A 25,147-nucleotide genomic window follows, 5' to 3' on the forward strand; every position below is an offset into this window, starting at 1 on the left:
GGATTTCTGTGTGAGTCTGTGTGTTTATGTGAGTCTGTGGATTTCTGTGTGAGTCTATGGGTTTATGTGTGAGTCTGTGGGTTTATGTGTGAGTCTGTGGGTTTATGTGTGAGTCTATGGGTTTATGTGTGAGTCTATGGGTTTCTGTGTGAGTCTATGGGTTTATGTGTGAGTCTGTGGGTTTATGTGTGAGTCTATGGGTTTCTGTGTGAGTCTGTGGGTTTATGTGTGAGTCTATGGGTTTGTGTGAGTCTATGGGTTTCTGTGAGTCTGTGGATTTCTGTGTGAGTCTGTTGGTTTCTGTGTGAGTCTATGGGTTTATGTGAGTCTGTGGGTTTATGTGTGAGTCTATAGGTTTATGTGTGAGTCTGTGGGATTATGTGTGAGTCTATGGGTTTATGTGTGAGTCTGTGGGTTTATGTGAGTCTGTGGGTTTATGTGTGAGTCTGTGGGTTTATGTGTGAGTCTATGGGTTTATGTGCAAGTCTGTGGATTTCTGTGTGAGTCTGTGGATTTCTGTGTGAGTCTGTGGATTTCTGTGTGAGTCTGTGTGTTTATGTGAGTCTGTGGATTTCTGTGTGAGTCTATGGGTTTATGTGTGAGTCTGAGGATTTCTGTGTGAGTCTATGGATTTCTGTGTGAGTCTGTGGATTTCTGTGTGAGTCTGTGGATTTCTGTGTGAGTCTATGGGTTTATGTGTGAGTCTGTGGATTTCTGTGTGAGTCTATGGGTTTCTGTGTGAGTCTGTGGATTTCTGTGTGAGTCTATGGGTTTATGTGTGAGTCTGTGGATTTCTGTGTGAGTCTATGGGTTTATGTGTGAGTCTATGAGTTTATGTGTGAGTCTGTGGATTTCTGTGTGAGCCTATGGGTTTATGTGTGAGTCTGTGGATTTCTGTGTGAGTCTATGGGTTTACGTGCGAGTCTTCGTATGTACGTTGAACTTCTTCCGCGCCGTACGTAGCCAACCGTGCTGATCGGAGGTGCGGGGGGGGGACAGGACAACAACCCTAAACACAACAAAAAGCAGTTAATGCTAAAACTAATAAGAGTGCCATTTATTAAGTAAAAACCTCACCAAGTCTCGAGCTCTTTTCACCGATCACGTAAGAGTTCTGCTTGGAGATCGTTGGCCACGTCCCCATCATCCGTGAGCGTTTTGCGTCCGGTATATCAAAACCGGAGCGTCCGGCCAAAGATTCGCCGCTCACATGAGGGCAATTCATTCGCAGGTTTGCGCAACCTGATTTCCGTGTATTTTCTTGACCCCTCCTTATCAACAGAAGTTGGGTTCGGGGGGTTTCTGCAAACGATCAACGACCTTGGCCTTGCTTCGAAGGGTGCCGGATTCGCAGACAGCCAAACCCACCGCTCATGACGAAGAGGATGCTGCGTGTTGTCGCGTGCGAGCTGTGATTTACACAAGTGCGGTGGAGCCTAATGGTGCCGTGGCAGATGTTACGTTTCTACACGCGGAGCGTCAACTTGCGTCGATGTTATATATATAAAAAAGCGGCAAAGATTTTGCCTTCACGGCATTTCGTAATGAATTTCTTAACCGAGTCAAAATCCGAGGCGCATAGCGTGACCGTTGTTGAAATCTCCCTCTTCCAGATAAGATCCCGGAACATTTCAGCTGAGATTGAGGAGGCGAAAATCAGAGCGGAAGAAACCGCACAGTTCAAAATCACAGAAATGACTGCGGTGGTGGAAGAGTGGAAGGTAACGTGCGGAAGTTGGCACTTCGTCCTGGATACGCCCTCACGTGTGTTTTTAAGCTGCTTCAAAATAACTGCAAAGTTTGTAAAAGGAAAATAAGGAAATGCCTTTTTGTCTTCTGATAGTTCATCGGCAGTGTTGGATTGTAAAATAACTTAGCACGCTCTGCAATGGCCCTCTTCTTAACAGCAACAGGAACATAATCTTGGTTCTTTCAGTAAAGTCACCACCACGTAGAAGGGAAACAATAAAATAATAAAAATATAAAACGATAAAATATATCACGACGTTTCGACTGCAACACAAGAAGCAATCATCATCAGGTGTGAAAACCACAGCAAGAACATTTGAAAACCACAGCAAGAAAATTTCAAATTGTTCTTGCTGTGGTTTTCACACCTGATGATGATTGCGTCTTGTGTTGCAGTCGAAACGTCGTGAGAATTTTATTGTTTTATATTTTTTTATTATTTTATTGTTTCCCTTCTACGTGGTGGTGACTTTACCGAAAGAACCAAGAATATGAATCCCTGCAGTCACGAAAGCTTTAAATCGATATTTATATATATTATATGCCGGTGTTACCATCCGATTAATGCTGAACATCTTTTGCACCGTACGTAGCCAACCCGTGTTTACCGCAGGCGTAGGTGGGAGGACAACAGACTAAGCAGCAACAATTTGAATATTTCTTTATACTCCAGGAGGAATCAGATGAGCCGTAAAGCTCTTTTTCACAGATGTCCGGTAGAAATTAGTTTTTCCTCGAATCTAGATTTCAAAGTGAGTCGCTCCGGTAGCTTCCTAATATCAAAAGGGAGAGCGTTCTAGACGGCCCCTTCGTGTCTTATCTTGTTCCTCTTTGGGGCGGTTTTATTGACAGATGCGTTGGAGCTCTGTGAACGTACATTCGCCGGCGTTTATGTTTCAACTTACTTATCTTGCAGGTTTATTTATTTATTTTCAGCGGCGAGTCCGTCTTAGAATTTTCGAAGCGCCGTCTTCCGCCCCTACAGTGTTCGCGACATGTTCGCAAGATTACATCGAGACGCAATTTTAACCGTAGCCCAAGCACACACACACATCTACAAGTGTTACATCTACAAGTGTTACATCTACAAGTGTTACATCTACAAGTGTTACATCTACAAGTGTTACATCTACAAGTGTTACACACACATCTACAAGTGTTACATCTACAAGTGTTACATCTACAAGTGTTACATCTACAAGTGTTACATCTACAAGTGTTACATCTACAAGTGTTACATCTACAAGTGTTACATCTACAAGTGTTACATCTACAAGTGTTACACACACATCTACAAGTGTTACACACACATCTACAAGCATTTCCTGAGTGTTTTGTGCAGTTGGTAAATGCCGTTAAAATGTTTCGCGATTATTTTTTTTGTTTTTCGCGGCGATCCCTGACGTAAAGCGCGAGTGTGACCGGAAGCTGGAAGCTAAAGACAAAGACTATTCTTCTCTCGACCACAAATATCAGGAAGCACTTGAACGTGCGCGAACGTCGGTAAGTTTCCCGTTTGTTGCACCATTTGCTTGGATCTTCCCCATTCGGTGAATCGTCGTTGGGAGTCGCCGCGCTCACGTTCACCCCAGCCTCACGATCCCCGGTGACGCTGTGGCAGGCGAGCCATGTTGCCAAGTCACGCAGCAGATTAAAGACTCATCGTAGAAACACAACGGTGACATATTCTTGGTTCTTTCGGTAAAGTCACGTTGAAGGGAAACAATAAAATAATAATTTTGTTTTTTATATATTTTTTATTGTTTCCCTTCTACGTGGTGACTTTTCCGAAAGAACCAAGAATGTGAATCACTGCAGTCACGAAAGCTTTAAATCAGAACGGTGACAATTTGGTGAAGGCAGAGCGAGCGCTCCGTTTTGCACGGTCGCACACCGCGTACAAATCTAACCGAGAGACGGTCCGCTCAGTTGCGTTACCCGTGAAACACTCCACGGATCTGCAGTTCAATTATCGTGAAAGTAGTCGACACTGAGATGCACGCAGAGACACAGAGACAGAGATTCCCCACCGTGTAGCCTTAACAGACTGCAGGGGCAAGTGCTGTTAGCGAGTAGCAGCACCTATGAAGGCCGGAACGGCACACGAGGGGGTGGGTGACCGGCGCCACGCCCGACCGCCTTTGTCTCCCCAGTGCTCGCGATGTTTACTACACACCGCTACACCAGGTACTCATTTGAGCTTGAGTCGACCTAGGGGAGACCCAGGACCGGTTCAGATAATCGTCACTGACGGTGTTGGCCGCGGGGTTCGTAGCGCGACGCACTAACCGCTACGCTACCGCTCCCCACTCTTCTGAGATACTGAGCCACGTGACAGACACACAGATAGGGAGGCACAGAAACACGTACAGAGATGCACGTGAAGTTTCCTTGAGTAGCTTATAATGTAATAGATTTTTACCCTTTTGTCTGGCACCAAAACTGACACCTTTATACAAGGGATCATGTTTGCAATAACCACAACACAAGCAGTCAAAATGCAAACAAAAGAGACAACTCTGATAATAATATGCACTGTCCTTGAATTTGATTGGTCCACACCCGAAACGGCTTTTCGTGGAGACTAAGGGCCAAAAGGCGTCATCTGGTCCAACACCAGTGGAGACTAGGCTCTATGAAAAGCCGTTTCGGGTGTGGACCAATCAATTTCAAGGACAGTGCCAATATTATCAGAGTTGTCTCTTTTTGTTTGCATTTTGACTGATTGTGTTGTGGTTATTGCAAACATGATGCCTTGTATAAAGGTGTCAGTTTTTTGTGCCAGATAAAAGGGTAAAAACCTATTACTATATCTTGCTACTGGCAAAGGAGGTCTCATAGTGTAGCTTATAATGCGTGTGTCGTTCATATCCCCAGTGGCGCCTGCGTTACAGACGAGGCTCTTGGCGTGTGTACAAAACTCAAGCGTGCGATGTCAATCACCGTGACGTTTTTTGTTTGTGTACGAAAAACAGAACAAGGCTCAGTCTGATGAAATGAGAGCAGAGATAGCGAAGTTAAAGGAAGAGTTGAAGCGGAAGGTAACTTGTAACCGCAGTTGGGGAGACACTCACACAGGGAGACACAGAGAGACATGGAGACACACAGGGAGACACAGAGACAGAGACACGGAGACACAGGGAGACAGAGAGACACGGAGACACTCACATGGAGACACACAGGGAGACACAGAGAGACATGGAGACACACAGGGAGACACAGACACGGAGACACTCACAGGGAGACACACAGAGAGACACGGAGACACACAGAGACACGGAGACACAGAGAGACAACCACAGAGACACGGAGACAGAGAGACAGACAGAGACACTGAGACAGACACAGAGACAGAGACAATCACAGAGAAAACCACAGAGACACGGAGACAGAGACAACCAAAGAGAGAGACAACCACAGAGACACTTAGACAGAGAGACAACCACAGAGACAGAGAGACAGCCACAGAGACAAAGACGGAGACAGAGAGACAGCCACAGAGACACTGATACACTCACAGAGAGACAACCACAGAGACACGGAGACACTCACAGAGAGACAACCACAGAGACAGAGACACGGAGACAGAGAGACAACCACAGAGACACGGAGACACTCACAGAGAGACAACCACAGAGACACGGAGACAGACAACCACAGAGACACTGAGACACTCACAGAGAGACAACCACAGAGACACTGAGACAGAGAGACAACCACACACAGAGACAGAGACACGGACACTCACAGAGAGACAGCCACAGAGACACTGAGACAGAGACACTGAGACACTCAGAGAGACAACCACAGAGACACTGAGACACTCACAGAGAGACAACCACAGAGACAGAGACAGAGAGACAGCCACAGAGACACGGAGACACTCACAGAGAGACAACCACAGAGACAGAGACACGGAGATAGAGAAGACAGCCACAGAGACACGGAGACAGAGACACGGAGACACAGAGAGACAACCACAGAGACAGAGAGACAGCCACAGAGACACGGAGACAGAGAGACAGCCACAGAGACACGGAGACAGAGACACAGATACAGAGAGACAGAGTGACCAGGGTTCGGGCAGTTAACTAACCCCTGGTCTCTCTCCCACTTGAGTAAACAATGTCCTTGCTGTGGTTGTCACACCTGATGATGATTGCTTGTGTTGCAATCGAAACGTCGTGATTTATTTCAATGTTTTTATTTCATATTTTTATCACCCACCACGTGACTTTACCGAAAGTCACAAAGAGTCTGGCTCCCTTCTAGATTTGAATCTTTCGTGACTGCAAGGATCCATACTCTTTGGTTCTATTCGGTAAAGTCACATTGGTAAAAAAATAAAACATCAAAAATCACGACGTTTCGGCCACAACACAAGCGGCCTTCATCAGGTGAAGGGTCCAGACTGTCTCGAGGACAGCGCTGGAGTGAAACACAGCCACGCTCAGACCGCGGACCTTTAAGCTGTGTGAGAGTAATTAAGGTGCCTTGACAAAGGAATTAGCGTAAAAATTAGCATTTAATAGGCGGACTTAGCATGATGAAAGGTGGGCAGAGGGTCAACCTGTGCAGGCTGGCGAGGGGGCAAGGTGGAGTCCACATGCTGGTGGTGGTGTGAAAAGGGATTTTTTTAAGAAGCCGCAAAAGTTTGGGGTACCACTACTTGAAAAAATATACTGGCTCCCGCTTGCCGATGGAACTCGCCCCTCAAATGAGCCCGCAGCTTCGCCGTGGCGATTTGATTTCTCGCGTTCATCCCCGTGGGGAAGCCAACATTGACGTGTCGCAGCCGACCCGAAGTCGCCGGCGTCGCGCGCCCGAAACGTCGTGATTTAATTTATTTTGTTTTCTGCCTACCGCGTGACTTTTACCCAAAGAACCAAAGAGCGTGGGTCCCTGCGGTCGCGACAACTTCAAGTCCAGATTTTTCTGGGTCTCTACTCGATGAGTCGGGCTCGTTAAATAAATCCCGCTGCGTTAGGCGCCGATGTTCGGCGTTTGCGATCGGCACAGCACCCCTGTAGCCTGCGAGACCTAAATGTGGGATCTTTGTCTGTGTGTCGTGTGATCTGCAAGACTCCACTCCTACAGCCTGCGAGACCTAAATGTGGGATCTTTGTCTGTGTGTCCGTGTGACCTACAATCACTCCTGTAGCCTGCGAGACCTAAATGTGGGATCTTTGTCTGTGTGTCGTGTGACCTTCAAGACTTCACTCCTACAGCCTGCGAGACCTAAATGTGGGATCTTTGTCTGTGTGTCGTGTGATCTACAAGACTTCACCCCTACAGCCTGCGAGACCTAAATGTGGGATCTTTGTCTGTGTCGTGTGATCTTCAAGACTTCACCCCTGTAGCCTGGGAGACCTAAATGTGGGATCTTTGTCCGTGTGTCGTGTGACCTTCAAGACTTCACTCCTACAGCCTGCGAGACCTAAATGTGGGATCTTTGTCCGTGTGTCGTGTGATCTACAAGACTTCACTCCTACAGCCTGCGAGACCTAAATGTGGGATCTTTGTGTGTCGTGTGACCTTCAAGACTTCACTCCTACAGCCTGCGAGACCTAAATGTGGAATCTTTGTCTGTGTGTCGTGTGATCTACAAGACTTCACCCCTACAGCCTGCGAGACCTAAATGTGGGATCTTTGTCTGTGTGTCGTGTGATCTTCAAGACTTCACCCCTGTAGCCTGGGAGACCTAAATGTGGGATCTTTGTCTGTGTGTCCGTGTGACCTACAAGACTTCACTCCTACAGCCTGCGAGACTTAAATGTGGGATCTTTGTCTGTGTGTCCGTGTGATCTTCAAGACTTCACTCCTACAGCCTGCGAGACCTAAATGTGGGATCTTTGTGTGTCGTGTGACATTCAAGACTTCACTCCTACAGCCTGCGAGACCTAAATGTGGAATCTTTGTCTGTGTGTCGTGTGATCTACAAGACTTCACCCCTACAGCCTGCGAGACCTAAATGTGGGATCTTTGTCTGTGTGTCGTGTGATCTTCAAGACTTCACCCCTGTAGCCTGGGAGACCTAAATGTGGGATCTTTGTCTGTGTGTCCGTGTGACCTACAAGACTTCACTCCTACAGCCTGCGAGACTTAAATGTGGGATCTTTGTCTGTGTGTCCATGTGATCTTCAAGACTTCACCCCTGCTGCCTGCGAGACCTAAATGTGGGATCTTTGTCTGTGTGTCGTGTGATCTGCAAGACTCCACTCCTACAGCCTGCGAGACCTAAATGTGGGATCTTTGTCTGTGTGTCCGTGTGACCTACAATCACTCCTGTAGCCTGCGAGACCTAAATGTGGGATCTTTGTCTGTGTGTCGTGTGATCTACAAGACTTCACCCCTACAGCCTGCGAGACCTAAATGTGGGATCTTTGTCTGTGTGTCGTGTGATCTGCAAGACTTCACTCCTACAGCCTGCGAGACCTAAATGTGGGATCTTTGTGTGTCGTGTGACCTGCAAGACTTCACTCCTGTAGCCTGCGAGACCTAAATGTGGGATCTTTGTCTGTGTGTCGTGTGATCTACAAGACTTCACCCCTGTAGCCTGCGAGACCTAAATGTGGGATCTCTGTCTGTGTGTCGTGTGATCTACAAGACTTCACTCCTACAGCCTGCGAGACCTAAATGTGGGATCTTTGTGTGTTGTGTGATCTACAAGACTTCACTCCTACAGCCTGCGAGACCTAAATGTGGGATCTTTGTCTGTGTGTCCTGTGATCTGCAAGACTTCACTCCTACAGCCTGCGATACCTAAATGTGGGATCATTGTCTGTGTGTCGTGTGACCTTCAAGACTTCACTCCTGTAGCCTGCGAGACCTAAATGTGGGATCTTTATGTGTCGTGTGATCTACAAGACTTCACTCCTACAGCCTGCGAGACCTAAATGTGGGATCTTTGTCTGTGTGTCGTGTGATCTACAAGACTTCACTCCTACAGCCTGCGAGACCTAAATGTGGGATCTTTGTGTGTTGTGTGATCTACAAGACTTCACTCCTGTAGCCTGCGAGACCTAAATGTGGGATCTTTGTCTGTGTGTCGTGTGATCTACAAGACTTCACTCCTACAGCCTGCGAGACCTAAATGTGGGATCTTTGTCTGTGTGTCGTGTGATCTACAAGACTTCACTCCTACAGCCTGCGAGACCTAAATGTGGGATCTTTGTGTGTTGTGTGATCTACAAGACTTCACTCCTGTAGCCTGCGAGACCTAAATGTGGGATCTTTGTCTGTGTGTCGTGTGATCTACAAGACTTCACTCCTACAGCCTGCGAGACCTAAATGTGGGATCTTTGTCTGTGTGTCGTGTGACCTTCAAGACTTCACTCCTGTAGCCTGCGAGACCTAAATGTGGGATCTTTGTCTGTGTGTCGTGTGATCTACAAGACTTCACTCTTGTAGCCTGCGAGACCTAAATGTGGGATCTTTGTCTGTGTGTCGTGTGATCTACAAGACTTCACTCCTGTAGCCTGCGAGACCTAAATGTGGGATCTTTGTCTGTGTGTCGTGTGATCTACAAGACTTCACTCCTACAGCCTGCGAGACCTAAATGTGGGATCTTTGTCCGTGTGTCGTGTGATCTACAAGACTTCACTCCTACAGCCTGCGAGACCTAAATATGGGATCTTTGTCTGTGTGTCGTGTGATCTACAAGACTTCACTCCTACAGCCTGCGAGACCTAAATGTGGGATCTTTGTGTGTTGTGTGATCTACAAGACTTCACTCCTGTAGCCTGCGAGACCTAAATGTGGGATCTTTGTCTGTGTGTCGTGTGATCTACAATACTTCACTCCTACAGCCTGCGAGACCTAAATGTGGGATCTTTGTCTGTGTGTCGTGTGACCTTCAAGACTTCACTCCTGTAGCCTGCGAGACCTAAATGTGGGATCTTTGTCTGTGTGTCGTGTGATCTACAAGACTTCACTCCTGTAGCCTGCGAGACCTAAATGTGGGATCTTTGTCTGTGTGTCGTGTGATCTACAAGACTTCACTCCTGTAGCCTGCGAGACCTAAATGTGGGATCTTTGTCTGTGTGTCGTGTGATCTACAAGACTTCACTCCTACAGCCTGCGAGACCTAAATGTGGGATCTTTGTCCGTGTGTCGTGTGATCTACAAGACTTCACTCCTACAGCCTGCGAGACCTATATGTGGGATCTTTGTCTGTGTGTCGTGTGACCTACAATACTTCACTCCTACAGCCTGCGAGACCTAAATGGGGGATCTTTGTCCGTGTGTCGTGTGACCTACAAGACTCCACTCCTGTAGCCTGCGAGACCTAAATGTGGGATCTTTGTCTGTGTGTCGTGTGACCTACAAGACTTCACTCCTGTAGCCTGCGAGACCTAAATGTGGGATCTTTGTCTGTGTGTCCTGTGATCTGCAAGACTTCACTCCTACAGCCTGCGAGACCTAAATGTGGGATCTTTGTCTGTGTGTCGTGTGATCTGCAAGAATTCACTCCTACAGCCTGCGAGACCTAAATGTGGGATCTTTGTCCGTGTGTCGTGTGACCTTAAAGACTTCACTCCTACAGCCTGCGAGACCTAAATGTGGGATCTTTGTCTGTGTGTCGTGTGATCTACAAGACTTCACTCCTACAGCCTGCGAGACCTAAATGGGGGATCTTTGTCTGTGTATCGTGTGATCTGCAAAATTCCACCTTTGCCCGCACCAGCAACAGTGGCCAATTCGGCTTCCAAGGGCGTTCGCGAGCCCCTTGCCACGGCGAAGATGGTGAATAAAAAGCGAAAGTCACCCTACAGGTCGGACTTTGAGAGCTCGGAAGGCATGGATTTGACGGTGAGTTAACGCGACCGCTTTGATCGAGATTCTTTGGACGCCGCAATGGGACTCGATCCACTCTCGTAGGGGAAGGAGCGGCTCGCTTGACCCCACGGATGATTCGCCTCATGCCAGGGTCACTTGTGGATGTTCGTGCTGATTCGAGGCATTCCTCCTAATGTACGGCGCGCAGTCAAAACACTCAACGCCGGAACAACTGGGGGGAGAGCCTTTCCCGTTATGGGGGCTGACTGGCATGCCGCAGATAATTAAACATTTGCTATAATCTAAAGAAAATAGTTGCTTGATAATTGCATGGCTGTGTAATTGGAATCTTAAGGCATTAATTTGACAATTGGCATTAAAATATAAATTTTAAATAAAACAAACAATCTCTACTCTGCAGTTTAATGCTAGTCTCCATCACCATGAAGCGGAACGAAAGGCCGAGGTCACTGGGTGCGTGGAGGTGGAATAAACATCGTGGCGAGCTTGAAGCATTTTGTTAAATAACCGTAGGATGGATGTGCCAGAGACGGAGCGCTCACAAAGCATGCCCGTGACCAGGGGGACGGGTTTCTGAATTCTCAAACATCTCAACGTGCAACACCTCGACGCAGATTTCAGATTTGCCCGTGCGATGCGCGGACGGGAGAACTGATTTTTTTTTTGTAAAGTAAATTACGTAAAAAAAATTTCAGGAAGCCTTTTGTCTTAACGCCGTATTCCAGCAAGGCCGAATATGTTTTGTTAAATTGTAGGATCTTTTACGAACATGGATTGACTCTTCCTTATAAACAAACTGCCAAATCGCTTTTTTCCGTGGCGCTAACGTTTTAAAAATAAATAAATGCAAGCACCGTTTATAAATAAATAAATACAAACCGCCACTTCTTTCAAATGTTTCTTGCCATTGGTTTTTTCATACCTGATGACGACCGTTTGCGTTACGGTCGAAACGTTGTGAGAATTTTTTTTATTGTTTTACGTATATTTTATCGTTTCCCTTCAACGTGACTTCACCGAAAGAGCTAAGGGTATGAATCGCTGCAGTCACGAAAGCTTTACATCAAGATTTATCGTCGTCGATATTTACGAATGCTCGTTAGGCGGATGAACAGCTGAGAGAAAGTGCGTCTGGCGCGATGCCGTCCAAGCGAACCGGCAAGGCCAGGGCAGCAGGCAAGGTGAGAGTCTCCGACGTCTTCCTCATGTGGATGTCGAGGTTTCGCTGACGCGGCACCAATGGTGCCTGGACCAGGTTCAACCTGAACTGTTTATGTCACATGCTAGTCCCTCACATTAACATCATGCTAATCTCCCAGTTACATTCTAGTCCCTTACGTTAGCATCATGCTAATCTCCCAGTTACATGCTAATTCATCACATTAACATCCTGTTAATCTCCCAGTTACATGCTAATTCCTCACATTAACATCCTGCTAATCTCCCAGTTACATGCTAATTCCTCACAATAACATGTTAATCTCCCAGTTACATGCTAGTCCCTCACGTTAACATCATGCTAATCTCCCAGTTACATGCTAATTCCTCACATTAACATCATGCTAATCTCCCAGTTACATGCTAATTCATCACATTAACATCATGCTAATCTCCCAGTTACATGCTAATTCCTCACATTAACATCATGCTAATCTCCCAGTTACATGCTAATTTGTCACTTTAACACCCTGCTAATCCAACACATTAACACAGCTACTTCAATGCTAAATCCTTCTGTTGATATGTAAACTCCTTTGTCAAGGTGCTCTGCTCCTCCCTCCCAGCTTAAAAGACACTGCCAAGCTTAGCGGTGTTCACTGGAGCGCCGTCTTCCCGACAGTTCTGTTGCTTCACCTGAGGACGGCTGCTTGTGTTGTGGCCGAAACGTCGCCCCCCCCCCGGCTCCGTCGCCCCCCCCCCCCCCCCCCGAATGAGCTGTTTTAATGAATGGGATTGATTACTTCAAGTGACTTCACTTTTAATGGAAACAATTTCCTCAACTGAATATCCGTAACCGGGGCCTTGAAACGACTCAGGCAAGCTTTGAAACGTGGCTGTGCCAAGTTGCAGCAGCTACGTCATTGAGGCATTTGTGGAATGAAATTGGTCGTGGCTGGAGTGCACGCGGTGTGGCAAAATGTGGTTGGAGGAGGTGAACCTAGAAATTGATTTGACCTCTGAAGCTGCCCAAGTTAATTTGTTTCTAATCACTGTTTACATTTCCCTCAGAACCTTGGTGATGCCGAGGGGTCAGGTGACTCCGATGACGATGACACGGACACAATCCGAGTGAGGCTTTACCACTACACTTTAAATTTTTGGCAAAATTGTTCATGGCAAATGTTGAATATACCTTGCGGGGGTCTGCTAACGATATCAGGTGTTGCTGCGAAGTTGCCGAGGATATGCCTGCATAGTATTGGATTCATATTCTTGGTTCTTTCGGTAAAAATAAAACAACACGAAAGTTTGTTTTATTTCTTCTATTGTCCACTTGTCTCATTGCATTGCTTCTAGGCGTCTCATTCCCAGTCCGCGTATAGCAGCGTCACTTCTATTGTCTGCTTATCTCATTGCATTGCTTCTAGGCGTCTCATTCCCAGTCCACGTATAGCAGCGTCACTTCTATTGTCTGCTTATCTCATTGCATTGCTTCTAGACGGTCGCTCCCATTCCTAGTCCGCGTATTGCAGCGTCAATGCCGGTCACCCGATCGGTCACCCACCCAATTCAAGCCAACAATTTTTACCGATCTTTAAAAGGGCCCACTCTTGTCAAATCTCAGACGCCAAGCAGGGTTTAGCCGGTGCAATACTTGCATGGGAGACTGCCGGGGACTACCAGGCTTGGCCTACGAGGTGGTCAGGAGATGGCAGTGCAGCCATGGATTCTTGAATCTATCAAGTGTGGAGCTTTTGAGTGCTCCCCCTCCCCCCCTCTTTTATGTAAACGCTGTTTAATGTTTGCAATAATATTGTGTTCGTGTCAGACGTTTGGAGCCCTCGTTTTCACGCTTCTACATTCTTGTTTTTGTGGCATGGAGACTCCCGTCGGCCGTAATCATTCCACTTTCCGGACGGAGGCCTCCCCGCGCAATCGCCACCTCTCTCGCGATCCTGCAGATCTATAACGATCCACACTTAGCGCCTGTGCACGCGGGGCTCAACTCGTCGCTCCGTCTCCTCGGTTGGCGCCGCCTCGGCCGAGTATCTTCCGTTGGGCGCCGCTCCGGTCCGTTTTTTCCCAGACCATCGTCCCATCGTCCCTCTCCTGCCCAGGCCGGCTTCTCTCGACAGTTTGAACGACGTCACGAACCCCCGTGTGTATCATCCGACCCTCGTGTTGTCCGTGCAGTACGTGCGTGTGTTGAACTTCTTTGGCACCACGGTGCGTCGCCACGAACCCCGTGTACATTATCTGACCCTCGTGTTGTCCGTACGTACGTACGTGCGTACGTACGTGTTGAACTTCTTTGGCACCACCGTGCGTAGCCAACCGTGCCAATCGGAGGAGGTGCGGGCTGGACGGACGACGAAAACGTTGTTCCTTTCACCGTCTCTCGGCGTGATCCCAAGCGGAGCATCTCGCCGTGCTTCTTTACGAGCGCCTCTGCGTTTGCGTCCCCGCGTCTTTGCGGCCGTTAACGATGGCGGTGTTGTCGCGGCGTCTCCGATGTGTCCGCTTGTCGCAGGCGAGCGAGGTCTCAAGAAAAGCCGCGTCGACGAGAAAGGTGAAACGAGGGAGGATGGTCCCTGCGTTGCCTCCCGGCAAGCGTCCTGCAAAAGAGTGGGGCAACATCTTTGACTGGTTTGAGGATCCAGACGTCGACGCTTTTGAACCCGAGGATTTTAAAATAAGCGGGGGTTTTTTTCGAGCGACGTCGTTTTGACGTTGTTTTGACGTTTTGACGTTGCTTTGACGTTGTAACGTTGTTTTAACGTTGTTTTAACGTTGTTTTGGCGTTGTTTTAACGTTGTTTTGACGTCGTTTTGACGTCGTTTTAACATCGTTTTGACGTTTTGACGTCGTTTTGACGTCGCTTTGACGTCGTTTTGACGTCGTTTTGACGTCGTTTTGACTTCGCTTTGACGTCATTTTGACGTCATTTTGACGTCGTTTTGACGTCGCTTTGACGTCGCTTTGATGTCGTTTTGACGTTGTTTTGACGTCGTTTTGACGTCGTTTTGACGTTTTAACGTTGCTTTAACGTTGTTTTGACGTCGTTTTAACGTTGTTTTGACGTTTTGACATTGTTTTGACGTTTTAACGTTGTTTTGACGCTGTTTTAACATTGTTTTAACGTTTTAACGCTATGTTTTGCGTTTAATGTTCTTGGCGAAATGGTGGCCAGGGTGGAGACTTTTAGCCACCGCGGTTAAAATGTTTTGGGTGTTCAGTTTTAAGTAAGTGTCTTTCTGTTGATTTAAAGCTTTCGTGACTGCAGGGATTTATATTCTTGGTTCTTTCGGTAAAGTCACCACCGCGTAGAAGGGAAACAATAAAATAATAAAAATATAAAACAATACAATTCTCACGAAGTTTGGACTGCAACACAAGAAGCAATCATCATCAGGTGTGAAAACCACAGCAAGAACATTTGGAATAAGTGGCGGTGAAAATTTTTTCTTGCTGTGGTGTTCACACCTGATGATGATTGCTTCTTTTGTTGCAGTCGAAACGTCGTGAGAATTTTATTGTTTTATATTTTTATTATTTTATTGTTTCCCTTCTACGCGGCGGTGACTTTACCGAAAGAACCAAGAATAATAAAAGTGTCTTTCACCAATTTTCAGAGAGGAGGCGGGGGGGGACACTTTCTCCCATAAGTTTGAGTCGGGCGGCCACACATTTGAAACCACAGCTGGGGTTGACAGCAGCATGATCATGATGATTGGGGGGGGGGGGGGTGGGGTTTTCACATTTGTGTATTGTCGGGGGGGGGGGGGGGGCGCACATCAGAGGGCCGCGCTAAAGGCCGATCAGTGGCCGCCAGTGGCCTGCGGGCCTTGCAATGAAGAGCGAACTCTGTGTAGGTCGACGTTTGAAGGCCACGCCAGTCAAGTGGTGATTAAACAACAACAACAACAACAAGCTGGGTCATTCGGAATAGGCGACACATGGTTCACGTCGGTAGCAATGAACTGGCCATAAACTTATTTGGTTATTTCGGTAAAGTCACCACGTGGAATGAGAATAAATTAATAAATTAAAATAACACGATAAAATTCTCACGACGTTTCGGCCACAACACGAAACGTCGTGAGAATTTTATCGTGTTATTTTATCAATTTATTATTTTATTCTCATTCTACGTGGTGGTGACTTTTACCGAAAGAATCAAAGAAGATGAATCCTTGCAGTCACGAAAGCATTAAATCGAAATTTGGCCATGAACTGTTTAATAAAGACGCTTGGCAGAACAGGAGCAGTACAACGTCACTGACGGGCGTGGACTTTCGTGGTAATGTATACGTTGCGATTGTAAAGTAAATGTTCGTTTTGTTCCGTTCGTTGCTGTAATATCGCTTCATCGAGTGCCGTCCCGTAAGGGCGACGTCAAGCGTACGCTCGAAATTAAAGCGCTTAAAAATCTGCGAGCAATTCCGTACTGTTTTTTTTTTGTTTGTTCAGCGTAAGGAAATACATCGGGAAAGGTCGCGAGTTCAATTTCGATTTAAAGCTTTCGTGACTGCAAGGATTCATCTTCTTTGGTTCTTTCGGTAAAGTCACCACCGCGTAGAATGAGAATAAAATAATAAAATAACAAAATAAAATAACGCAATAAAATTCTCACGACGTTTCGGCCACAACACAAGCGGCCTTCATCAGGTGAAGGGACGAGACCTGTCTGGAGGACAGCGCTGTCGCGAGTTCGTTAAACCCCGTCGCGAGCGTCGACTCGGCCCCTTCGCAACTTTCGGCGTTGTTGACGTCGTCGCCGCTGGCGGGCGTCAACGGCGGTTCGTCCTAACGGCTTCAGAAAGTCGATGAGTCGTCCCCGTCGCTGTCGACGCTACGCCCGGGGTCTTCTCCAGGTGGCTCTCCGGAGCCCGGAGGCGGCGGCGCGTTTCCCGTGGCGATGTTGCAGATTCTCGGAGGCGTTGACGTTTGTTTTTTTTTAAGCGCCCTGCATTCACGACGGCGGAGGAGGGGCGGGTGACTGGCGCGTGTACAATGCCTACGGGATTGAGTGGCGTACTTTCACGCGACTGACAAAAAAAAACAGGAGTTGCTCAGTCACGTTTCTGCGAAGACTTGGAGATGTCCCACGGGAGGCTGACCTCGATGAGAGGGCGATCTTGGGAGAACCATCGCCGGTGGCAAACTCCCGCAGTAAAGATTTAAAAGCTATAACCGTGGCAATCTAAATTTTGATTTGAAGCTTTCGTGACTGCAGGGATTGATATTCTTTCGGTAAAGTCACCACGTAGAAGGGAAACAATAAAATAATAAAAATATAGAACAATAAAATTCTCACAACGTTTCGACTGCAACACGAGCAATCATCATCAGTTGTGAAAACCACAGCAAGAACATTTGAAAAAAGTGGCAGTTATTTTTAACGTTAGCACCACGGAGAGCGATTTGACAAGTTTGTTCAGATGGACGAGTCCATCTATGTTCGGAAAAGAGGAGGGGGGAGACGAAAATAATTGATGCGGTCTGAAAGCCAACGTAAGCGTGAACAATCAATTAAGACCCGAAATGGTTTATCAAATCCTTCCAATGATTACTAAGCCAGAATCCATCTTCTCGGTTGAAATTGTCTCTGTGTTTGTGGATAGCCTCATGAACGAATATCTCATGGTAGCCACATGGCTTGCAGAGAACCTCTGTCTTGGAGAAGTCAATGTCATGTGAGCCTACTTATTTTATTGTTTCCTTTCTACGTGACTTTACCGAAAGAACCAAGAATACGTGGCAATCTGAACAATAGACAACATCTACATTAACATCCAGTAGTAGTAGGCTTCTTTAATAACGAGGAATAACGTGAACAATAAACAACATCTACATCCAGTAGTAGTAGGCTTCTTGAATAACGAGGAATAACGTGAACTATAAACAACATCTACATTAACATCCAGTAGTAGTAGGCTTCTTTAATAACGAGGAATAACAACGTGAATAATAAACATCTATATTAACATCCAGTAGTAGTAGGCTTCTTTAATAACGAGGAATAACAACATGAACAATAAACGTCTACATTAACAGGCAGTAGTAGTAGGCTTCTTTAATAACGAGGAATAATAACATGAACTATAAACAACATCTACATTAACATCCAGCAGTAGTAGGCTTCTTTAATAACGAGGAATAACAACATGAACTATAAACAACATCTTCTTTGGTTCTTTCGGTAAAGTCACGTAGAATGAGAATAAAATAATAAATTGATAAAATAAAATAACACAATAATATTCTCACGACGTTTCGGCCACAACACAAGCGGCCTTCATCAGGTGAAGGGAGCGAGACTGTCTGGTAGGACAGCGCTGGAGTGAGAGAGCCACGTTCAGATCACGGCTTTTAAGCTGTGTGAGAGGAACAAAGAGCCTTGACGAAGGAATTAGCATAAAATTTAGCATTGAAATGGCTGAATGATTAGCTTGTGACTGGTCACAGAAATAGCTATGTTAAAAGTTAAAGCATACACATCCGCAGAGGCACCCATTGTTAAAAGGAATTAGCATAGAATTTAGCATTGAAATAGCTAAATTAAGGCATTCGCTTGTAACTGCTACAGAAATAGTTACGTTGAAGTCAGCATACACATTCACCGAGGCACTTAGTACAAATCAAAACAGGAGAATTTAGCATTGAAATAACTAGGCGAATTTAGCATTGAAATAACTGGGTGATTTGCTAGTGACTGGTCACAGAAATGACTACACATCTGAGCTATTCACAGTACTATATAGTGAACCAATAAAAACTAAAATATAAATTACCTTCATGTTATCAATAAACTCTATATTCTCCAATCAGCTAAGCTACCAACCATAAGTCGTTATATATCACAATGCTATATGGCGAAAAAATGGGTGGATTCTTACCCTCAAATTTCCGTACCACGGATAGCTACGGGCCCCGTTCAGACGGACGAGTTCGTCCATGGTCGGAACAGAGGAGGGGGAGAGAGACAGCTGCGAAGCCCTAGTATACTCCATGTTGTAAACCATACCATTAACCGTGGTGTGAGAGGTATTAAGAGGCAATGCTGGAGAAAGAGCTGCGGTCTGAAGGTCATCGTAAAATTACAATTAATTAAGAACAGAAATGATTTAACACATCTTTCCAGTGGTTACTAAGCCTGAATCCATCTTCTCGGTTGAAATTGTCTCTGTGCTTGTATATGTGAATGGCCTCATGAACGAATCTCTCATGGTAGCCAGTTGGTTTGCAAAGAACCTCCGTCTTGGAGAAGTCAATGTCATGTGAGCCCACTGAATTGTAACAGTGATCTGCCACGGCAGAGGAGTTCGTCTTACCGTGTTTCAAGTCTGCTTTATGTTCGCGGATGCGGTCCGAGATATGTCTTTTGGTTTCTCCAATGTAGCTACTACCACAGAGGCACTTTAGTTTGTAAACGCCCGGGTACTGTATGTCTGGAAGAGCATCTTTTACAGATGGAACTAAATCACGGATTTTGTGTACTGTGTTGAATCGGACCTGGATCTTGTGTTTATTCAGGATTTTGGAGATCTTTTTAGTGACCCCTGCAATGTAGGGTAAGGTGATGGTTTTGAGTGGCTCCACAAGAGGATCCTTCTTCATGACTGGAGTGATGGCTTTGCGGATTGTGTAGTCGGAGTAGCCATTAGCCCTGAGAGCCTGGTGTACGTGCTTGAGTTCACTGGTAATGTGTTCCTGGTCGGAAATGCATTGGGCTCTATGGTATAGAGTCTTGATGAGGCAGTTCTTCTGGGATCGATGGTGGTGGGAATCCGGTTTCAAGTAAGCATCCACCCATTTTTTCGCCATATAGCATTGTGATATATAACGACTTATGGTTGGTAGCTTAGCTGATTGGAGAATATAGAGTTTATTGATAACATGAAGGTAATTTATATTTTAGTTTTTATTGGTTCACTATATAGTACTGTGAATAGCTCAGATGTGTAGTCATTTCTGTGACCAGTCACTAGCAAATCACCCAGTTATTTCAATGCTAAATTCGCCTAGTTATTTCAATGCTAAATTCTCCTGTTTTGATTTGTACTAAGTGCCTCGGTGAATGTGTATGCTCTGACTTCAACGTAACTATTTCTGTAGCAGTTACAAGCGAATGCCTTAATTTAGCTATTTCAATGCTAAATTCTATGCTAATTCCTTTTAACAATGGGTGCCTCTGCGGATGTGTATGCTTTAACTTTTAACATAGCTATTTCTGTGACCAGTCACAAGCTAATCATTCAGCCATTTCAATGCTAAATTTTATGCTAATTCCTTCGTCAAGGCTCTTTGTTCCTCTCACACAGCTTAAAAGCCGTGATCTGAACGTGGCTCTCTCACTCCAGCGCTGTCCTACCAGTCTCGCTCCCTTCACCTGATGAAGGCCGCTTGTGTTGTGGCCGAAACGTCGTGAGAATATTATTGTGTTATTTTATTTTATCAATTTATTATTTTATTCTCATTCTACGTGACTTTACCGAAAGAACCAAAGAAGATGAATCATTGCAGTCACGAAAGCTTTAAATCGAAATATAAACAACATCTACATTAACATCCAGTAATAGTAGGCTTCTTTAATAACGAGGAATAACAACATGAACAATAAACATCTACATTAACATCCAGTAGTCGTTGTTTTTGGGTGATGAATGTCATTAAACCCGCCACCACCCGGCATGGCCAACCAGTAAGGGTTTAGAAAGTTAGCAAAATGTGGCATGAGTTTAGGACTCACAGCTTGGATGTTGGAGAGGAACTCATTTTGTATACTGACGCAACCTTACGAATTGGCAGTGTCAGGCGGTGGTGGTGTTTAACGACTACAATACTATACACTACACTATACACTACACTACTATACACTACACTACTATACACTACTATACACTATACTACTGTAGTGGGTTCCAGGACACGGAGACGGCAGAATAGAAGCAGCACTATTTATTTAAACCTTAACAAGGGTTACACTAGAAGGGGTAGCGGCCCCTCCACCCGTATAACTCAGGAACACACCCCAGGCTCTCTAGCCTAAGCTCTAGGCTCCCAGTTCCTCCTGGTAGGGCTCTAAGGGAGGCTATCAGATCCAGCCCTGGTTAGGCACAGATCTCGGCACCCCGCCGACCAGACTGGCCCTTAGAAGGACTCTGACTCTGGGGCTCTGGGGCCGCACCACTGGCTTGCTGTGCCGGCCCTGAAAAGGGCAACGGTCACAGGAGTTCCAGGGTCTCACCTAGCTGGCCTTTCTTCACTGGTTGCTTCAGCCTCGGGCCCCACACTCTGCCCCGAGCTCCCTGGCTCCCCGCACTTTATGCCCACTGGAGCCTTAGTGGACGTTGTAGCCACCAAGGTGTGGGTGAACCACACCTTCCCGTGCCATGTGTTTATTCCCCATAGCACCCCTACACTTGTATATGTGAATGGCCTCATGAACGAATCTCTCATGGTAGCCGGTTGGTTTGCAAAGAACCTCCGTCTTGGAGAAGTCAATGTCATGTGAGCCCACTGAATTATAACAGTGATCTGCCACGGCAGAGGAGTTCGTCCTACCGTGTTTCAAGTCTGCTTTATGTTCACGGATGCGGTCCGAGATATGTCGTTTGGTTTCTCCAATGTAGCTACTACCACAGAGGCACTTTAGTTTGTAAACGCCTGGGTACTGTATGTCTGGAACAGCATCTTTTACAGATGGAACTAGATCACGGATTTTATGTATTGTGTTGAATCGGACCTGGATCTTGTGTTTATTCAGGATTTTGGAGATCTTTTTAGTGACCCCTGCAATGTAGGGTAAGGTGATGGTTTTGAGTGGCTCCACAAGAGAATCCTTCTTCATGACTGGAGTGATGGCTTTGCGGATTGTGTAGTCGGAGTAACCATTAGCCCTGAGAGCCTGGTGTACGTGCTTGCGTTCACTGGTAATGTGTTCCTGGTCGGAAATGCATTGGGCTCTATGGTATAGAGTCTTGATGAGGGAGTTCTTCTGGGATGGATGGTGGTGGGAATCCGGTTTCAAGTAAGCATCTGTATGGGTGGCTTTCCTGTAGACAGAGTGGCTCATTGAACCATCATGTCTCCTTTTAATTAAGACATCCAAAAAGGGTAGTTTGCCATCTTTTTCGACCTCCATGGTAAATCTGATGGCTGAGTGTATGGAATTGATGTGGTCGCGGAATTGGTCTAGAGCAGGCTGGCCATGTGGCCAGATGACAAAGGTGACATCCACGTACCTCTTCCATAAGGTTGGGCATAGAGTGGCAGTCTGGATGGTGTCAGTTTCAAATGTTTCCATGAATACGTTGGCTACAACCGGAGATAGGGGGGAGCCCATTGGGGTGCCCTCAGTTTGTTTGTAGAAAGTTCCATTCCAGGTGAAGTGTGTGTTGGTTAAGCAATGTCTCACCAGGGGGGGTACATCAGTGTGCAGTCCTTGATGAACCAGGTCTTCAATGATAGCGATGGTGTCAGGTACCGGGACTTTGGTGAACAAGGACACCACATCAAAACTGACAAGCAGGTCGTCTGGGGACAGGGAAATGCCTTTGATTGTCGATACCAGGTGAGTAGAATTTAGTACCGCAGAGGTGGTTTTTCCAGTGAAAGGTCGCAGTATATCAGCAAGAAAACGTGCCAGTTTATTATTATTTTATTCTCATTCTACGTGACTTTACCGAAAGAACCAAAGAAGATGAATCCTTGCAGTCACGAAATTTAACCGCCTCTACGGGGAGGGATTTCACACATCCTTAAGATCATTCAACAGACTCCGGGATAAGAAGGCTCAACTAATCGAGTCTCTCACCTTTCTGAAGAGATGCCGCGATTCTAAGGTAATACCAACCGCATTTACACTAACCTCTGCTGTTGCAACTTCTCTCAATGCAAAACGAATTCTAGCTAGAACTAGCTTCGCTCTTATCTCGGAAAAAATCAGACTTACACGCACCGAACTCGATCAGTTAGACAAGACACTCTACAAATCACACTTAACATTAACAGCAACAATTTCTACATCGGATTGGGAACATGTAGACAATATGACTACCTCTTCGGCTGCCACTATGTCGACCAAATGTAGGGACAATTTGATTTCCAAATTCAATCACCTCTCCAACAAAAAATCGGACCCACACACTGAAAAGATAGACGTCAACAAAGTCGTAATTAATCGCAGTAACAGTTCCATTTCTGATGGTCTGAAATCCGTTTTAGCTAAAGGTCTAAACTTTGCTGTCACACCGAGACACCGGTTAATGATATCATTGCCCATGTCGACGTTGCACTCAAGGGCTTGAGTCCCATCGCTGCAGACGTAGCAAGATCTGAAATCGCTGCAACCCTCAAAAACGCTAAGTTGCCACCCAGCAACTGCTGCGCCGCTCGACCAGGGGGGGCTGCAGCCGTGCGGTGACCATGTGGTGGTCAGAGAAACCCGTCGGGACCACCCGACTCTTGCCGAGCAGGTTGGCCCCGTCCGGGCTGATGCAGAGGCGGTCGAGCCTCGCGAGGCTGATCCGCCCCTGAGCGCCGCACCTGCACCACATGTATTGGCGCTGCGCGGGATGTTGGAGGCGCCACGCATCAAGCAACCGCTGTCTGTTCACGATTTCGGCCAGTGCCCTCGCGGCCTCCGGGTGGGGTTCAACGCCGTTGCGGTCGAGGGCCGGGTTTAGGGTCCATACTTCACCACGCTGGTCAGTGTGGGATGGTAAACGGGGGAAGTCCCAGGGACGATGAATAAATATGTAACTCTCCACTGATGTGAGTCACGGCTGCGAATTCAACTCAGATTTCTGGGTTCATGTGTATGTTCATCATCATTTTCATCAGCCATAATCCACTCCCAAAACCGTTGGCATCTCTCATGGTCCTGGGATGTAGCGATCCATTTAGCACCGCGTAAGAACAGGACGCCTTCTTGATTCGATAATTACTCGATACAAGACGTACACAAGCTGAAGAATCAGACTGGCGAACGAGAGGCACAATTGAAATAAATACATCGTGACACGGTTGGCATAGATGAGGTGAGAAGGAAAGGAGAGCACCCCATACCTCTGAAGAGTGGCATAACCTTTCCTATCATAGGGGCACAGCTGACAGTAATTCTAGAGGAATGGGATTATATTATTGCTGTCTCTGAGAATCGCACATCGTGTTTGATCGCTCTCATCGGATAGGGCGACCTGAAAAACTGGCGGTGTACTTTCTCACTCTCGCTTGTGTACAATTACGGGTTACCAGAGCACAGAATGCAAGCTCACATTCACTCGGGTAAGATGGGCTGCAAGCACAGTGGCCAGATGTTAACTACCTCGCCTGGTATACAGGAGGTCGTTGGTTCGATCTCGACCCTGACGCCTGCTGCTGTATATTTGGATGTTCCCCCATTGATCGTGTGGCTTTTTCTCCGAGTCCTCCGGTTTTTCCCTCCCCATTCAGAAGCATGCGTTTGGAGTATTTGGCTGCTAGAAATTTTCACACGATAAGCCACTTCGTTGAGCTATCATTTGTGACTAGGTTACTTCTAAAAAAAAGAGCTTCATAGCTCAGTGGGCCCTGGTAAAATAAAAAATAGTTTTAATTTAGTATGAGAGCGCAACATTCTCGTCGGTAATGGCATAAGACAGGAGGCGGCAGTGTATACGTGGTGCATCTGCGTTCGAGGCTTAGCCAATTTTCACAGCCTCAGATCAATCCACTGCTGGATGATGCCTTTCCCCATATTATATGGGTCGCTTGACCATACTGCACCACACTGGTCAATGCGGTTTGTTTGAAGGGGTCCACATCTCACTTCCAATTCATGTTATAGTCATTCCCTGTAATCGAACTTACAGTGAGGGAAAAAAGTATTTGATCCCCTGCTGATTTTGTACGTTTGCCCACTGACAAAGAAATGATCAGTCTATAATTTTCATGGTAGGTTTATTTGAACAGTGAGAGACAGAATAACAGCAACAAGAATCCAGAAAAACGCATTTCAAAAAGGTTATAAATTGATTTGCATTTTAATGAGGGAAATAAGTATTTGACCCCTCTGCAAAACATGACTTAGTACTTGGTGGCAAAACCCAGGAGTGTCCCACTTTTGTAGAGGAAACCTTTACAGCAAAATCATCAAACACCCACCACCCCCACCCCACTACCGTTCCCAAAGTCCGCCGAGTGGAAGGTCATGGCAACGCAAGAAAGTCCACTGATCTTTCACGAGGCCAGGACTGCCCACGCCCGTGTCTGAGGGTTCTAAGGTCAACTGTAGTTTAGATTAACAAAAATATCTGAATGCAACCGCAACTCACAAAATAACAAAATTAACCCAGAATGCACCAAATCTCGTCAGATCTTTGAAGCTCAGCCGGGGAAGAGCCTGGGTTTAGTGCTTAATTGAAAGACTGTCTGGGAAAAGCAGACGTTTCAG

At 46.3% G+C, this 25,147-nt stretch overlaps 1 protein-coding gene across 1 annotated transcript in view; it reads left to right on the forward strand.

Annotated features, from left to right (window-relative positions):
- The window catches only part of LOC142920143 (uncharacterized), a 28,397-nt gene extending 21,604 nt beyond the window's left edge, over window positions 1-6,793 (forward strand). Inside the window, exons 19-22 of the mRNA XM_076062600.1 lie at window positions 1,614-1,721; window positions 3,160-3,252; window positions 4,725-4,790; window positions 6,737-6,793. Coding sequence (XP_075918715.1) covers window positions 1,614-1,721; window positions 3,160-3,252; window positions 4,725-4,790; window positions 6,737-6,793 — 324 coding nt within the window. The remainder of the gene's footprint in view (window positions 1-1,613; window positions 1,722-3,159; window positions 3,253-4,724; window positions 4,791-6,736) is intronic.
- Window positions 6,794-25,147: the final 18,354 nt, after the last annotated feature.

The sequence above is a fragment of the Petromyzon marinus genome, unplaced genomic scaffold, assembly GCF_048934315.1.
Source record: "Petromyzon marinus isolate PM22_M1 ecotype Great Lakes invasive population unplaced genomic scaffold, UKy_Petmar_22M1.pri1.0 PM_G_Scaffold_68, whole genome shotgun sequence".
NCBI classification, from domain to species: Eukaryota; Metazoa; Chordata; class Hyperoartia; order Petromyzontiformes; family Petromyzontidae; genus Petromyzon; species Petromyzon marinus.